The sequence below is a fragment of the Alligator mississippiensis genome, chromosome 1 (assembly GCF_030867095.1).
Source record: "Alligator mississippiensis isolate rAllMis1 chromosome 1, rAllMis1, whole genome shotgun sequence".
NCBI lineage: Eukaryota > Metazoa > Chordata > Crocodylia > Alligatoridae > Alligator > Alligator mississippiensis.
Genome location: NC_081824.1, coordinates 469806983 through 469825203, shown reverse-complemented (window position 1 = coordinate 469825203; position 18221 = coordinate 469806983). Strand labels below are relative to the sequence as shown.

Sequence of the window (18221 nt, the reverse complement as noted above, 5' to 3'; positions counted from 1 at the left end):
ATATTTGGCTAACCTAATTCTGCATCCAATCAACACCTGTTTTCTTCTTTCCTTTAGGTTGCAAAACACAAGCCCTGCCTGCCAACCTGATACTTGCTTAACTTGGTCATGTGCACTTGCACCATCATGGCATTACTCTGGCCAAGTGGGGCTTGCCAGGCCTACACTTTGGGTATTTGAAGACTGCTATCAGTTTTTGATAGTGGGTGACTGAGAATTTAACGTCAGTGCTGTGTGTTTTAAGAGTTTGGCTTCATTAAAAGCTTTCCATGCAGCTTCCTGGCTCTTTTCTCAGACCTCACACCAACCTCCTTTATAACCAGACCACTTTATTAATGAATAGATATTAACACTTTCATAGCCAAGTTGGTGGACAATCCCACCAGTTTGTCCACAGATAACTGTTCACAAATGTGAAAACTAAAAGCGAAACAGATTGATGATGCCATGAACCAAGATCCAAGCCCCACAAGTCTCTGTGAGTGCAGATCTGGATATCTGAAAGGTAATACTTCCTGCTCTGCTTCCCTTTCTGAACAGGCTGCTTTGATTTTACACAAGCGTATAAGATGGGACGGGACGAAACGCACAGGGTCTGTCTTTCCATTTAAGCTCAGTGAATCATGTATGAATTGCCAAGAGTGTCAAACTTGTTTGTCCCTGCAGGCTGGATGAGTGGGTGAGGGTCTGGTCCACATGCCAGATGAAGGGTGTGAGGCCAGATCAGGCCCAGAGACCCCTCCCATGCTGGATCGAGTGCACATGGCACCTGCTTCAGCCGGTCCAGGACCCAGTAGAAAGAGGCACAGCATCCCAGCTGCTCGGCTGCTGCAATGGGAACAAACTGTGATGCTGCCGGACTGAACAGGCTTACCAAGGAACCAAAAGGGGTTGGAAGCTACATAAGCAATCGTTAAGTAGGGCAAACTTCCAGGACTCTTGCTGGCTGCCCTGAGGTTCTGCTGCATGAATAGTTCTCTAGCACCACTGCCTTGATTGGGGGAAACTGTGGGATATAATTAACAGGTTACCGAACTAGGATCCAGAGGCTTGCTGCCAGCAGAGCATTCCCTGCCCTCCTCCCCTAACCCAAAACAGATGGGTCCAAAGGGTCAAATGCAGGACCTTCTGCTTCACAGAGCCATAGGGATTTCCTTGCTATCTCAAAAATGTTGTGACTTCTTCCCTCAAATGAAGCAGAATTCATCCCACTTTGTCCAATAGCCTCCAGAACCATAGTTAGTCATTACCCAGGAATTCCTTCCACTTAAGCTATCATTTTCCTTCTGAAAATATTAAATCGATGACTGCTGCTTGCAGGCTGAGGACCCAGCTTTTGTGCTGCTCCCCAGGCCCATCCTCAAAAAAATCTTTGGAAAAGAGACCCAGGACTCACAGGCTCATCTTGCCACCTGGTTCAAACCCCGATTCCTAGTTCCACAGACTTTCTCCGACACCACCTCTTTCTTCACCACGTCTGGTCCATCCCCTTTCTCTTCGGTCTGCATGTCAAATGGTCCTAGATCAGGACCATGTTGTGTAGTACTGTGAGCTCTGTGTATGGGGCAGTGCCAAGGATGCAGTTGAATGTCTCCTAACAGGGGCAGGGAGACAAGGCATTGCTGGATCTGCTGCTGCTGCTTTTGCCCATAGGGCTGAAAATGGCTGGGGAGCTCCTCTGGCAGGACGGGGGCTTATGCAGCACTTAGGGCTCCTTGGATGACCTGTTCAATCAACACAGCATGTCATCTGAAATGAGCAGGTATATTTAGACTAACAAGTAGTTTGCAGTGAGCGAGAAATGGAAGGGCAAGAATCTCCTTTGGCAATCACTCCCAGATGAGGATGACTGTCTTATAGATTATGATTGTCTTATCTATATGACAGAAGATGACTGACAATGAGGCCTATCCAGGATTGACAGACTCTACTGCAGCTCGGATATGTGTTTATCACAGTAAAAGTGATCCCGCTGTACATGGTTTTCATGAGGAGGCAGGTAGACAGGCTATGTTTAGGGCATCTTTTCAAGCCCATGCGGGGTGAGCAGAGCGGATCTTGAAGAGGGCTGCTCGGTCGCAGTTACGGCTGCCGAATCACACTCCTGCCTCATCCAAGTGCTAGACAACCTTCTTGTAACTGCTGCCTTCGTGCCAGTTCACGACTAGGAGCTTCCAGCCCTCACAATCCTGCTCCCGTCACCATTAGCTAGTCACCAAAGGGCTTGAGGAATGTGCTACAAAAGCTGTGTTCATGGAAGAGGCCCGTGCATGACTGCTTTTATTGGGAAGAAGCTGCTGCACATCGGCTTCCACATGACCTGACAGAGCGGGACCTTGATCCACTGGCAAAGGGACCAAGATATCTGGGGATCCCGTCCTGCTGCAGCCTTTATTTGCCTTTGCAGCCATTGAGAGTCTAATATCTTCTTCCATCTGCTCTGCCGTGGAGCACTTGTAGACCCATGGTTGGGGGCTGGCTAGGCTTGTTATAATGGCAACCTGTACTCGCCATGTCACTGCACCCTCAAAGGATATATGACTTTTCAGGACTTTTCACACCCAGTCTCCCTGGCCCCAAACCAGCCACCATTAAGCAGTGGAAAAGTTGCTCCGTGACTTGGATTTGTTCCCTCAAAGCCCCAAACAGCATGCTGAAAGGGGTGCATGACAAGCCATTAACTGATTCACCCTGAAGTGAATGCAAAGGTTATTTGTTCGAGCCAAGTTAAGTCCTTTTAGACTTAAAAACAGGAACCTTGCAGAAAGCATTATAAAGGTTATAATTATAAACCAAGGCTTGTATCATTATAAGCCAAGGCTATAATTATATTTCCTCATCCCTTTACAATGTCTTGTATCAGCCAAGAGAGCTACAGCCCAGACAGGAAGGCATTGGCTGCAGCAAGGGAGATCCTGGTGTGCAACAGCCTGGGGACAAAAGCACTTATGCACTGACTGCCTCTCCCCTTACAGAAAAAAAGATATTTCTTTGCAATTTCTAAGCTAGTCTAATAAAAAGTATCATTTTGGAAACAAAAGTTCTCGACTTTTGCATTTCTCCCATTACAGGGCACGCGCCCTACTAATGCCTTCTGCGCATGCGCACGCTGACCCCTTGCTTAAGCCTGCTGTCTTCTGCGCATGCACACGGCGATCGCTCACAGCCCACTGGTGCCGTCTGCGCATGCGCAAGACGACCAACTGTCCCTGCTCAAACCCCCACTGGTGTCTTCTGCACATGCACACCACGACCACTAATCACTTAATCTACTGGCGCCTTCTGCGCACGCACATCTCGTCCGTCAGGCGCACGCGCACTACAGCGCGCCAGCTTCCCCACGTCAATTCCCCGCCCCTTCCACATCCGGGTTCCAGTGGCTGGCTGCGGCAGCTGTTGGGTGGGGGGGGGGAAGGGAAGGGAAGGGACGGGGCGACGCCTGCGCAGTGGCTCGCAGGCCCGGCGCGCCACCGCGGGGCATTGTGGGAACGAGGCGGCTGTGCCCCGGCGGAGGGTGGCGGTGAATCCTCCCGGCCGCTCACAGCAGTGTCGAGCCGCTTCCCCGCCCCCTCCCGCCGCGCCCCCTCCTTGCGGCCCGCTGCGCGGATTTAAAGGGGCAGCGCCCCGGCGCGGGCCATGCCGAACTTCTGCGCCGCGCCCAACTGCACCCGCAAGAGCACGCAGTCCGACCTGGCCTTCTTCCGCTTCCCGCGCGACCCGGCACGGTGAGGGGACCCCCGCCCCGCCCCCTCCCCCTCCCCCTCCCCCTGGCTCAGGTGGGGGCGGGGGTGACCCTAGCCCACGTGCAGGGCGGGGGGAGGGGGGGGTGAGTGTGATGGCAGTGGCCCAGAGCCAGGTGTGTTGGGGGAGTGTATCAGTGTGAGTCAAAACAGATAATGGTCTATTGAGGACATCTTTATGGTCCGCTCCTTGAATCCAGATGGGCTGCGTCCTCCTGAGAAGCACCCTTGTAAACTATATTATTGCAATATCATTATGAAAGTGGCTGCAAGTCCTAAAAAAAAAAAAAAATGGAAGAGATTTAAGGGTTGTCTGTACTTAGCTAACTTGCTAGGAGTTATTTTAACTTAGTTTAACTTTGTAATAGGCTGTTATTAACCATGCTTCATACAGGGGCGGGTCATTATTTCAGCTGGAGCGCCACTTAACGAGTTTTGGTGAGCTGTTTGAGGGCCGAACACGCACGGTCTTTCGGAAGATATCGTTTTAACTCGTAGATAAAAAAACAAAAACAAATCGTATATTAAAAAACATAATTTTATTTCAAAAAATATTTTTTTTGTTCTGATTTATGGGTTTTTTTTTTCGAGGAGTTTATGTAAAGGCAATTGCATAATAGCTCAAAATAATCTTACTCTTGTATATTAGGTGTGCACTGAGTCCTAAAAGCTGAGTTGGGGTGGGGGAAGGAGGGGCAGCAAAGCTTGCCGGGGCAGTGCTAAGTCCACCCCCTTTTTCTGGCCACGGCCACCCTTGCAGTGTTATGCGTGAGGCTGAGCCAGTGTGTACAGCTTCCCAGTGGGGCTGCCTTTCCCCCACTCGGCCACCCACAGGTGGCTACTAGTTGTGCCAGGTGGGTGAAAAGTGTCCGGGAGTTGGAGCCGTGCACGCTGGGGTAGGAGCCGCTCAGTTGCACCTTCCCCTTGCTCACCACCACTTCCCCACCCTATCTGCTGCCTACAGGGCAGGTGAAGGGAGCGCCACGGGAGGCAGTGGGAACTGAACAGCACCCAGATAGCTGCAGTAGCCCCATGGGGAAGCGATGCATGCCGGCAGGGGCTGGGTCCATCCGGCATGCAGGAATGCAGCATTAGCTGTCCTGGGAAGGAGCGGGCCAGACTCGGCCCCATCCACAACACTGTGGGGGCAGCTACAGGCCAGATGCAAGTCAATTGGTGTGCGCCTGCCACTGGACCAGATCCAAACGGTTGGCGGGCTGGTTCCAGCCCATGGGCCGTATTTTCCCCATTCCTGTCTTAATACATAAAGAGGGGAGGAAAAAATCCCCAAAACTTCTCGAGTGCTGTAAATAGTTTTTTTGGGGTTTTGTTTTGTTTTTTACTGTTGAACACACGTTGAATGGATGCTTTCCGATTTGGTAATATAGAAGAGCGTTTTTTAAAAGCATTTTATGCTAGATATTGCCACGTTAGGGAAGTGACTGTTGGTATTGATATTTTGACACATAGTCAAGATAACATCATTGACAGTTATTCCACGTGGAAGTTACTAATTATCTTGAAAGGCTTCAGGAGAACGATATTTTTATTAGGGCTGTGCAACGCTTCGGTCGCTGGTTTGATTCAGCAGAGATTTGGCCCAATTCGGTGGCTGGAGCTGAATCAAATCAGGAGACCCTTTAATCTCTCCGAATTGAATCAGAACCCTCTGAATTGATTTGGAGAGATTCGATGATTCGGCCATAGACACAGTTTTAAATGGGTTTTTTTTCTACATACCTCAAGGTACTGGGGGCTCGTGAACACTAAGATGGTGAGGTGGGTGGAGCGTCCCATGGGAGTGCGGTGGGGGTCCCCAGCATACTCGGCAGCAGACCTGGAAGTGGACTAGAAGCACTTCCAGGTCCGCTGTGGAGCATGTGGGGGACCCCTCCTGGCTCAGCAACTGGTGCCTCCTGGGTCTGGGGGGGACGTGGGGTCCTGCTGCGGCTGATTGCTGAGCAAAGAGGGGCACGAAGGGGGGCCCCCATACACTCGGCGGCAGGCCCGTAAATGGACTGGAAGTAGTTCTGGGTCCACTGCCGAGCATGCAGGGGGCTTCCCTGCACTCCTGTGGGACGCTCTATCCGCCCTAGCATTGCAGCGTTCACAAGTCGCACCTGATACCTCGAGATATATAGAAAAAACATTTAAAGCTGTATCTATGGCTGAATCGCTGATTCTCTGAATCAGCATCGAATCTTTAGATTTGGATTCGGCCGGATTGAATCAGGACAGTGATCCGAATCAACAAATCGAATCGCTTTTCCCTGAATTGGCCCGAATCCAACTTGAATACGGCCCACTTTACACGCCCCTAATTTTAATGTCAGTTGAAATGGTTCAGTGCCTGCTTAAAGTGAATGCTGTGCAAGGTTGAGTATTAACTTGGTTTTAAGTAGATTGCACTATTCTTGGCATTTGAGAATTTGCTGATGCGAGATACCAACATATCTCAAATTCTGCACAACAAGAAAATTGCACATGCTTTGATTCATTCTTATCTTTAGCAGCATGTAACTTCTCAGCCTCTCTAGCTCAGATCTAGTACTACTCTCCTTAATCAAAAAATAAATCTGAACTGAAAATTATGACTTCAGTATGATTTGTCTTGGATTTTGGCAGAGATAGTTACGCTGCCTACCCTGGCTTGGGCAGAAATATTTTTTGGTCAATTTGGCATGCTTCCCATTTTTTACATCAGAATTTACTATTTGTGAAGAAAGAAGAATGCCATCTGTTGTTAGACTCGGTGGTTGTAGGACAAGGTGCTCATTATGGTAGTAAAAACTGCGATTTAGTCGCAGAACTGTGAACTTTGGAAACACGGGCTCAAATCTGCACAGATGTAGCACTTACCCTCATAGGGTACATCCACACATGCAAGCACGTGCACTTGTAGCAGCTCAAATAGAAACGGAACAAATTTGAGTCAAGGCTTTTTGCCTCGGCACACGTGGTTGGACATGCACTTTGTTGTGGAGCAAATTGTGCCACTTGGGGCAAAATAACCCTGCCTGGCCATCTGGGCAGCTATCGCCCGAAAGATGTTCCGTGTGTGGTGGCCTGCTTTGAACTGTCAAAGCATGTCCTCCTGGCCCCATTTGGACAGGAGGTCAGCCACAGCCAGCTGGGTCCAAGGTACCAGCTCTGAGCAGGCAGGGTCCTGCCACCCGCCTCCCTAGCAGGAATTGTGGTGTTCCCTACTGGAAAACTGAAAAATCCCTTATGAAAAAAAAAATCCCAAAGTCACTGTGTAAAGTACCCCCAAATCCATGTTCCTCCACAAGTAAAACAAAGACCACTATAAAGAGAGAGAGAGTGAGACAGACGGCGATCGTTTGGGCAATATTTTATTGATATATCTAGTGTTAAAGCAGTGTGGAAGCAGCCCACCAGTGTCTCTATCATAATAATAAAGTGAACTCTAAATACATGTCACATGAATATATAGTTTGCTACCACCCCCCCCACCAAGGCCCACATGCCACACCCCAGCCCCCCCACTTGCTGCCTCACCTGGCCCCATCCCCTGCCAGCTGCTGCAGCCCCCCATCCCCCCAGTGGCTGCCCCAACCCCCCACTTGCACCCCCAGCCCCGATGGCTGCCCCCCCCCCCCCCCCCCCCCCCCCCCGGGACTATTCCCAAACAAAAAAGGTCTTACTCTAATGCAGTTTTCTAATAGTAAAAGAAGACAAATGATTTTTTGCATGCAATCAGTAGATTGTTTTTTCCCCTTAAACAAAATGGTCCTTTACACTTCCATGAGATGTGTTATTTCTGAAGAACTACTGACTTGTAAATGTTTGTGACTGAAGAAAAGCACTTCAGATTATAAGAATGGCAAACGAGGGAGCAGAGAAAACCCGAGCAGGTCTTGTCTGTGCCAAATATTTTGTTGGTAAAGAACTTGGAAAACAGTTCTACCTGACCATAGACGTATCAGTGGACACATTTATTTTCCTTATAAATACCATTGAACCACATGTGTTGGCATCGTTCTCTACTAAGTTAATGGCTGCATCTGGCTGAACTTGAAGGAGTCTTGTACTTTCTGAAGCCTCCCTGTTCATTGATTAGGTACTTACTGGCAGTCTTGGTTTATAAAAATCAATTTTTACAGTCAGCTTGTTAGCATGGCTTGCTCACAGATGAGAACAATCTATCTAAGCCTTTCTACTTTCCACAAGAAGGTTTGAACCCAAGAAATAATACTTTAAATCCTCTTGAATATGATTCAAAAGTTTTTTTGTATAGATCTCATCCAGTTCTTTTGACTGCACATACAACAGACTGCCTTGCACTGCTTACATGGACTGATGGAGGTGGCAAGACCTAGATCCACAAAAGGGGACAGATGTCAAGTCCAAGAGGTTTGGTGGAATGATACTGTGCCCAACCCCTTTGGTACGAAGGCTGTTCCTGCCTGAGTTTTTACTAATCAAGTTCCCTAGGTGCCAGGGGTGCTGACTCCCTGTGCCCAGAACTTCTGCCATTTGGCAGAGCTAAGCAGCTCAGCTCATAGCACACCTACGTATACAGACATGCAAACAGTTTGCTGCAAATTGAAAGGGGCTTTTGCTCTGCAGTAACTGCTTGTTAAGTGAAGGCTAAACCATGGTAATTTAGCCCCGATCAAAGATATGAATGTTTCTCATGTTTAGCATTCACTTAGGCTAGAGTAAGAATATGCAGACACACCGACAACCGGAGCAGCTGACACAGTAAAACCTTTCCTACTTTTTCCTATTGATAAATAGTTTGCCCGTACCCTGGGCCCAATTGGGATCCACAGTCTGGGGGTTCCTGCACTTAAATGTTATAAACCAGATTGTGAGTGGTCTGCCCTGTGTTTAGGGCCAGCTCATGAGCCTGCAGAGCTGGGTCAAGAGACGGTGTCAGGAATCGAGCTGACTGCCCAGCAATAGACACTTTAGTCAAACGTTACGCTAGAAGTCAGGAGCCAGGAGGTTCAAAGAAATAGCCAGAACAGAGAATTAGGCTGAAGACAGGGCTGTGGCCAGAGTTCAAGGCATGAATTGGAACAGAAGTAAAAGTAATAGAGCAGGAGCTGAGGACAAGGCTGAGGGCTCGTGTCCTGGACCCTGCTAGGACTCGAAACTTGGACCAAGGCAAGAGTTGAGGAATAGTGAGTTCAGGCCCACAATTCCCACTGTCCACGAATGCCTGAACCTTATGGCTTTAAGCCTGGGGTGAGGACACCCTCTATCCAGTTGAGGCTGGGTTTGCAAGTAAAGAAGTCTTTTAAATATAGATATTAATGCCTGCCAAAAACATGTTGATTTAATCTTTTTCTGGTGGATATGCATACTTTTAAATAGCAGATGACCTTTATTATGGTAATTCTGCAAAGGCAGTCTTATGTGTGTGCCAGTTCCAAATTTCTTGGCAAAGACTTGATTAAATAGATCCATTGAGAGAAATGGAAAGCCAATTAATCAATTGTGCCATATCCACAAGAGGAAGCATTGCCTTGCAGATGTAATAGAGGTCTTATTAATAATGAGACTTTTTCCCAGGCCCTGTGATGTGAGTACTGAAATCAAGTGAGTAGCTTTTTGGGGGGTTTTGGAGATGGAACAAAAACAAATATTGTACAATGTACATAACATGTGCTTATTGAAGACTTATTTCAGACCTATATAGTACTTTGGCCTCCTGATCCATTTTTATAGACCAGCTGTTGAAATATTGTATTTTATTGTTTGAAGATTGACTTCAAAATCAGGGCTGGCAATAATAATAAATAAAAATTATTGAAAGTTGTGATTTGTGTGTTTAAAAATCTACTTGTCGGGTTTTCCAAGAGAGTTAACTAGTTTATCAAACCAGCTTCTTTCAAGAATAAAATGCCAGCAAGTTGGCACTTGTGAGCAGCTGCCCAAAAGATTATTGTGCTTATGTCATTCAGATGAAGCGGTACTGATAAGGAAGAAAAAGTGCAATAGTGAGCTTTTGAGGGGCTCGTACTCAGAGTAAGACCAGAAGAGTAGTTCTTAAAAACAGTTTAAAATACCTTCATTGGGACCCTATTTTTGCCTAATTCTTTTTCCCTATTCACTGAAAGATGAAGTATATCCCATCCAGCATCCTGAAAGTGATTAAAAGTTGAATGCAGATGCTAATGAAAAAAGCTATTTGTGGCAACCAAGCCAGAAATAGTAGATGATTTTAGTTTGTTTTAAAATATTTGATGAGCTAATTTTTGTTTTTGTATGCAGATGTCAGAGGTGGGTGGAGAACTGTCGAAGAGCAGATTTAGAAGATAAAACACCAGATCAGTTGAACAAGCACTACAGACTGTGTGCTAAACACTTTGAGACCTCTATGATATGTAGAAGTGTAAGTAAAAGGAAATAATTGTCCGTTTTATAAACATAACTAAATTTATTTCCTGCTGAAAGTTGTCAGTCTTGTACCCAGATTCCATTTTTCACTTTTAGTAAAATTATATTCTGCACTGGAGAGAGTAGGTATGAAATGGGTAACATGTTCTAGCATCTGAAGCAAGCTGGTGATATTTTGGCTGATCCCACCCAACACAATGGAAAAGGAGAATCTTGGTTTTACACAGACTATAATTAGTGGGAAAAAATCTGCTATCTAATGAATATACATCACTAGCCCTTCACCCATATAGTGCAGAATTTACGATTTGGGGTTTAGAAGAGCCAGTATATGAGAGAGAGCGTGCTCCTAGGGGCTGACTAAATTCAGAATGGCTTTCCATGAAATCCAGATGGACTGAAGTGGTTTTTAATTATGGCACATTGACAGATGATCAGTTGTATCTAGTTACTAACAGAACATAACCAGCTTAATTGACTTCCATTTCCACTGTTTCCCCTATATAATACTTTACTTAATATTGAAATAACTCCTGCAAAACTTGGAAAATCATAGAGAAGTAAGGCTAGAAAAATATTCCATGTAGAAACCCTTTCTGTCAATTTTCTGGCCAATTGGTAGAGCTATTTGTATAGCAGGAATATCTGGAAGGCTTTGCTTGCTTTTTGTTTGGGAATTAAAATAATGTTCTTTTTGGTATGATCTTTTTCACAGCAGTCAGTAACAGAGAATATCACTTTTTTTTGGTTCAAGGAGTTGAATTTTTAGTTGAATTTTCCTCATGGAGGAAATCTTTACTCATCTGTAGTAAAAATGAGGCAAGAAGCATGTTAGTGGCAGAATATTTCTGCATAAGAATACCCTAATGTAACATTAATAAAACATTTTAAATACACAATATTAAATTAAATGCTACGCTGTAATGGGGAGGGAGTTGGTGTAATCTAAACAGAAAATACAGTTCAGTGCTTTATATAATAAATGGCTATGACAGTGATTGGTCTCTTGTTTAAATTTTTACTGGTTGTGCCTTAAATGCAAACTACACCACATTTTACTTATTCATAAAAATCAAAGTGAAAATACCTGGAAACTAACTATCCTAGGCTCTGCCCAAGTTAAGTACAAAGTGTGCATATGGTAAAAAATAAATAAATAAATAAGCCCAAACTCTGAAACTTATGGGTTTTTCATTTATTGCACTCGGGCCAAAAGAACCTTTCAAAGAAATGTCTGATCTAAATCTTTCTTTCCATGTAGAGTCCTTACAGAACAGTTTTACGAGATAATGCTGTGCCAACCATATTTGACCTCACCAGTCACTTGAACAATCCACACAGCAGACACCGAAAGAGAATAAAAGAGCTGGTAAGTTGTTGGGTTTTTTTATTTTATTTTTAAAAGTTCTGTACGCTGAAGGAGCAAAGGTAAATTTGTGTAGAAAGGCCCAAACAAAAGTTGTATCTTGCATTTGTCTGTTTCTGAGCATCATTATCAAGAAAATATCAGATTAGACAGTATCAGTGATTTTAAACATCAAATGCTATGCTAATATATCCTATTGTCATTCTTTGCCCTCATATACATTTACAGGGCAGAGGGGTGTTACTTAAGAGCTCAGTATTATTGCAGTGACAGCTAGAAAAATAATTTGATACCACTTACTACTTTTATAGGTCTTCAGCTGTATGTGTATTCTTTCTGTATGTGGATAATATAGCCTCCAGTGGAGTCTCAAGTTCTGAACTTGGGAGAAATCCAGAGCTGTTTCTTTTTTGTTTTTTGGGTGGGATTAAGGATTTTTTTTTTTTTTTGCGGGGGGTGTTGGTTTTAAGGATGTGGTCCCCCAAAAGGAAGCAGTTTCTGCCAAAATAATGGCTTGCTAATGGCTCCAGTGTATGTTTCGCAGAGAATCTGACTACAGGTTCTGTGTTGCTCTGTTTATGCTGGAAATAAAGAAGAATTCAGCAACTTCATTATTTTTTGTTTTGAAGCCAGTTATAATGCTTTTTGTATACAAACACTGCTTTACAGGTTTCATATAGTTACTTACCAGTGATCAAAATCTAGAAAACTTGAGTTGAAAGGGTTCTGTTGCATTACATGGTGCATTTCTCTAGCAGAATATATCTTTTTTTTTTGTATCAAATGTGTTTTCTAATGCTTGTTTAAGCAAAGATTTGGATGGTGTTCTTAACAAGTAGGGAAAGCTTTGTTAAGAGAGTCTATTGCACCATAAAGTAGAGTAACATGCCTTCGGATAGGGGTTGCTGTTCCCTCACAGGGTTTTTTCATAATGTTAGGGGCTGGAAGGGACCTTACAAGATCATCAGGTCCGGCCCCCAAATTTTCAGGTTCATGTCTGACGATTTTCCTTCTCAATATTTAACATTTGTCTAATAAGTATACCTGTTGTTATAAGTATAGGACTCTTTTTAAGGCAGCCACTCAAATCTTCAACAAGGCTATTTCTTATTACTCTAACTGTATTACTACATACCATACATTATCATCATTTTTTTTTTCCTTAAGAGTGAAGATGAAATAAGGACTCTGAAGCAGCAAAAGAGTAAGTTATCAATATATTTGAGTTGTTAGAGGTGTTCAGTGCTTTGGTACATCAGTACTTAAGGCAAATAATCAAGTATGGAAAACTTCCCTAAAATTTTATAAAGTAAGGGTAGCTAAACCACTATTGGGCATGACATTCCACATATCCAAACTCTCCAAATAGTGCTCCCCGTTTACACTGACAATTAGATTAGAAAAGCTTTTGTGCTCTCAAACTGCAATACATCCATGATGCTTTGAGTAAGGAGAAGTAGACATCCCCTCTTTCTGTGTGAAATCTAACACTTGTGGGGGTTTTGGGGTTTTTTTGTAGTTGATGAAGCTTTGGAACGAGAGCAGGCAACTCAAGAACTGAATGAGAGCAACACCCAGAATGCTGCCTCCGAGGAAGGAGGAGAAGAACAAGAGGAGGAAGCTGCTCCTTTAACTCTGGAAGAAAAGGAAAACAAAGATTACCTTAAATCTTTATTCGAAATTTTGATCCTCATGGGCAAACAGAATATTCCTTTGGATGGCCATAACGCTGATGAACTCCCAGAAGGCATCTTCGCACCAGAAAACTTTCAGGCTGTCTTGGAATGCAGAATAAACGCTGGAGACGAAATCCTGAGGAAGCGGTTTGAGATGACTGCGGTAAATCTTGAGTATTGTTCTAAAGCGCAACAGAAGCAGATGCTTGAGATCTGCGAGAGCTGTGTGAGAGAAGAGACGCTCAGGGAAGTACGCGACTCCCACTTCTTTTCCATCGTCACTGATGAGGTGGTTAATATACAAGGAGAGGAACATTTACCAGTTTTAGTGAGGTTTGTTGACGAGTCTCATAATCTGAGAGAAGAATTTGTGGGGTTTTTGCCTTATGAGGCCGATCCTGAAGTTTTAGCTGTAAAGTTTCATACGACCGTTACTGAAAAATGGGGTCTAAACATGGAGTACTGCCGAGGTCAAGCCTATATTGTTGCCAGCGGATTTGCTTCCAAAATGAAAGTTGTAGCTACAAGACTCTTAGAAAAGTACCCACAAGCCGTGTATACGCTATGTTCATCTTGTGCCTTAAATGTCTGGTTGGCAAAATCTGTCCCTGTTGTTGGTGTTTCTATAGCACTTGGAACAATAGAAGAAGTTTGCTGTTTTTTTAATCAGTCGCCACAGTTACTAGCAGAATTGGACAATGTAATTGCTGTTCTTTTTCAGAACAACGAGGAAAAAGGTAACGAGCTGAAGGAGATCTGTCGTTCTCAGTGGACGGGCAGACATGATACTTTTGAGGTTTTGGTGGACTTAATGCAAGCCCTGGTATTGTGCTTGGATGGGATCAGTAGTGATACGCTGGTCAGGTGGAGCAACTGTATTGTTGGTCGAGCATTTGTACTTTCAAGTGCATTAACAGACTTTGATTTTGTAGTCACAGTTGTAGTGTTGAAAAACATTCTGTCTTTTACGAGAGCCTTTGGGAAAAATCTCCAAGGGCAAACGTCAGATGTGTTCTTTGCTGCTAGTAGCTTAACAGCAGTGTTGCATTCTCTAAATGAAGTGATGGAAAATATTGAAGTTTATCACGAATTTTGGTTTGAGGAAGCAACGAATTTGGCCACAAAGCTGGACATACCAATTAAACTCCCTGGGAAATTTCGCAGGGCACAGCAAGGTAATTTAGACTCTGAAATAACATCAGAAAACTATTACAAAGAAACACTTAGTGTTCCAACTGTGGAGCACATAATTCAGGAGCTAAAAGATATATTTTCAGAACAGCATTTAAAAGCTCTTAAATGTTTATCTCTGGTACCCTCAGTCATGGGACAGCTAAAATTCAATACCTCTGAGGAACATCATGCTGATATGTACAAAAATGATCTGCCTAACCCAGACACCCTTTCTGCAGAACTTCATTGTTGGAGAATCAAATGGAAGCACAGAGGAAAAGATATCGAGCTTCCTGCTACCATTTACGAAGCACTTCATTTGCCTGACATAAAGTTTTTCCCTAACGTGTATGCATTGCTCAAAGTCCTGTGCATCCTTCCAGTGATGAAAGTGGAGAAAGAAAAATACGAAGTTGGACGGAAGCGCTTGAAAGCGTACCTGCAAAACACCTTGACGGAGCACAGGTCAAGCAACCTCGCTTTGCTTAACATAAACTTTGATATCAAGCATGACTTGGATTTGATGGTGGACACTTACATTAAACTGTATCCAGATAAAGTAGAATTTCAAGAGGATTTTGTTCCCTCCAACAATTCAGAAGTAACAGAAAATGCTTAACTACAAAAGTCTGTAGCCAGTTTGTTTTAAAAACTCTTTTCTGTATTCAGGATTTAACACACAGAGCAAAAGCTGTAACATGTATGTAATCTACCTTAATCACTGCAGTTGTCCAGTCTGAGGCTGAGGCTTAAAGCAGAAACACATGTGTTGGCCCGCAATCCAAGTTAAGTTTTGTTAATCTAAGTTAAAATATTATGTGGGGGGGGGGGAAAATGAACACGCGGGAAAATAAGCTACTAGGCTTCACAAAGGCAGTTCTCAAATTCTCCATCTGAATGACCTGACTAAATGCTCAATTATTTTGTTGCCTTGTTTTTGGAGAAATAATGTGATTGCGGCAGATCCCGTGGTCTGTTTCCTATTCGTGCCCAAATGTTTGTTAACAAAAAATTAAATAGAACAAATCCATTACTAGAGATTTGTTTGTTCGAAAGCAGTTTTAAAGTGGTATATATTACGGCAGAGTGGATCAGCAGTCGCACAACTGTCGCTGCTGATTGTTTTCTTTACATAAAGTGAATATAGAGGTACTTTTTTTTTTTAAGGCTCAGTAAAAGATCCAGCCTCTGAATCACCTGGTTGTCATTTTACATTCCTTTCTGTGAGAATGCACAGTAATTGTTTTAAGGCGTTTAACAAGTCTGACTTAATATTGCAATGAATTAAAATCCTCAGAAATACTGACTTGTAAAGTTTATTCCGTAAACATCTAAATCTGTTTTGTCCTGACTTACACTATATTGTGTACATCTCTTGCCTCCATGCTACTTGTAAACCTACCCTGGAGAGATTACAAATAAGAGTTCATTGTTTGTCAAGAAGTGTTATGGAAAATATTGCTGTTATTTTTGGCGAAAGGAAACAATTTTTGTACAGCTTATTTCAATCTAAAATTAAAATGTGAATTTTGGTTTTTAAGAAGTATTGATGTTTATTAGTAAACCAGTGATTCTTGGTGAGCAAGAAAATGTTCCTTAATGAAGTGTTTTGAGTTCTGGTTTTGTATTACATTGTTCCTACAAGCCCAGTGAACGACATGTCGGATGGCAACACATTTCGATCGTTAGTTGATATGGGACTGGACCATATAATATCACTTTCCATTAATATGGTATGCTATAATTGTGTGAGGGGTTTGTTGTTTTTTTTTTAATATTTTGGAATAACTAGAAATGTAACGTTATTCAGTTTAAAATTTTGTTTTAAAAGGAGACATTATTGGCAGCCATCGGTCTCAGGAGACCATGGAGGCGGCACTTCTGGGTTACCCGGTGCCACCACAGCTTCATGAATAAGCTGAGTCTGATGCACGACAAGCAGATCCTTCAGCAAGTTGCACATACAAACTCGATTCAGCCTGCACCGACAAGCTGAGGGCCGTCTTTTGTCTTACCTGCTTCTGACACCTTTTTCTCTATCTCATCATTGACCTTTTCAATCTCAAAGTGATGTAGGCCCTGGAGACATTAGCAAATGTAATGGAAAACATTTAAAAAAGGGATTAAAATGTAACTTCAGTTATAGTATCCACCCTGAGCTCCTGCCAGGTTTTGTAGTTCAGTATTTATGATCACACACTTAATTCCACTTTTAAAAAGAATTCAAGTAAAATCAATTCTGCTTTGAAAAGAATGTTTTTCTCTCCTTGGTTGCAGTAGAAAAGACCCAAACAAATGGGGGGAAAAATGAAAAACTACAGGAAATAATATGGCAGTTGCATAGTCTCCAAACTGTTGTAAAGCAAACAGTATGAATAAGTGAAAGCTTTTTTTTCTTTTCTTTTCCTAGGTGTACTTATTTTCCAAAAATGCATTTGGAAGCATTTATTTTAGAGCTATAACTGTTAACTCTCAAAAAGCTCTAGCTTCTCTTCCAATGCCGTAGAGACTTCCCCCAGTTTACCTCTTTAAACAATGCTATCTTTTCCTAATGGCATTCTTGCTGCCTTACCCAGTAAAATGTTTCACTTAACAGTTTGCGTGTTTTACCACTGAATTTAGGAACAACTAGCCCTGATCCCTTTCTGCCTACTAGCTTCTAAGGTAAGTGGCTCTTACTTGCAGGGCCGGGAGCCCAGGTGACAGCAAGAGCTGGCCTGGTCTTGCCTAAGGGTGCGTGCCAGCAGGCCAGGCCGGTGCCCTGTGGTATGTGCAGTTGCTGGGCATCTCTGCCAGGAGCTGGCCGTTAGTGCCCCGACAGCTGCTGTTGTGAGGGGGGGCTGTGCGCCATGTGGGGGATCGGGCAAGGAGCCAACCTCTCCCACATATTTGCCATTTTTAAATGGGGAACGCCAGAATCGCTGCTGGTAAGTGCTGGGACCCGGGCCAAGGAGCCTGCCCAATGCCAGCACCAGGGTCCCAGCTGGAAGACAGACAAGGTGGCTGATCTGGCCATTTGGGGCCAGGAGGACATGCTTTGACAGTTCAAAGTTGGCCACCACAACGAGCACATCTTCCGGGTGATAGCTGCCCAGGTGGCAGAGCGGGGGCACCAGAAGATGTGACCACAGTGCTGCCTACTGTGCAGCCACAGCCCACTGGTAGCTGGCCTAGAGATGCAGGCAGCTCTGCTGCAGTGCTCATATCACAGCCCAGGTTGCCGTGCGGTCCCCGTCTGGGTCTAGCAGACATGCAGTACTGAGGCTGCAGGTCCAAAGGGGCAGGTGCTGTCACAGGTGGCAGCAGTCTCCACTGCCAGACTGCTGCAGTGGGTAGAGGGTGCAGGGGCCACTCTAGGCTAGGGTTGCTTCAGCAGTCCAGCTGGCACAAGGGGCTAGTGTGCCAGGTACCAAATGGCTGGGCTTCAGCAGGTGCTGGCCCCGGCCTCTAGTTTCCCCTGGCTAAAGATCCAGGAGCAGCTGAGCAGGTCAGTTTGCCCCAATTGGGCACATTCAGACGAGCACGGCCGTGCAGTATGTGGCGCCACAAACATCTGCAGCACCACATACCGTACAGTCAGGTGTTCTCCGTGGTGCAACTGTGCGCTGCCTACGTGTGCGCTGCTATGGGTTTTTTTTCCCATGGGTTTTTTTGACCCCCTGGATATGCAGCGGTCAAATCCATGGGGAAAAAATGGAGCAGCGCACGCACGGGCAGTGCACGCACAGGCACACTGATGAAAAGTGGAGCCGGGCCATGCAGAACCATGCCATGGCTATCAGCCAGGCTCCACCCAGCAGTATCATCACGTCTGCACCTCCGGGAGGCCCCCAGGACCCCAAGTAAAGCTGGGGCCAGCACAGTGCTGACCCCAGCCTGCCCTACCTTCCCCGGGGC

The 18221-nt window shown here is 44.5% G+C and overlaps 1 protein-coding gene across 1 annotated transcript; it reads left to right on the top strand.

Moving 5' to 3' along the window:
- Positions 1-3488: 3488 nt before the first annotated feature.
- On the top strand, positions 3489-15861 carry THAP12 (THAP domain containing 12). The gene is made up of 5 exons (XM_006260123.3): positions 3489-3725; positions 9984-10104; positions 11371-11478; positions 12643-12679; positions 12995-15861. Exons 1-5 carry the CDS (start codon positions 3637-3639, stop codon positions 14941-14943), a joined length of 2304 nt encoding a protein of 767 aa, XP_006260185.1. The 5' UTR covers positions 3489-3636; the 3' UTR covers positions 14944-15861.
- Positions 15862-18221: the final 2360 nt, after the last annotated feature.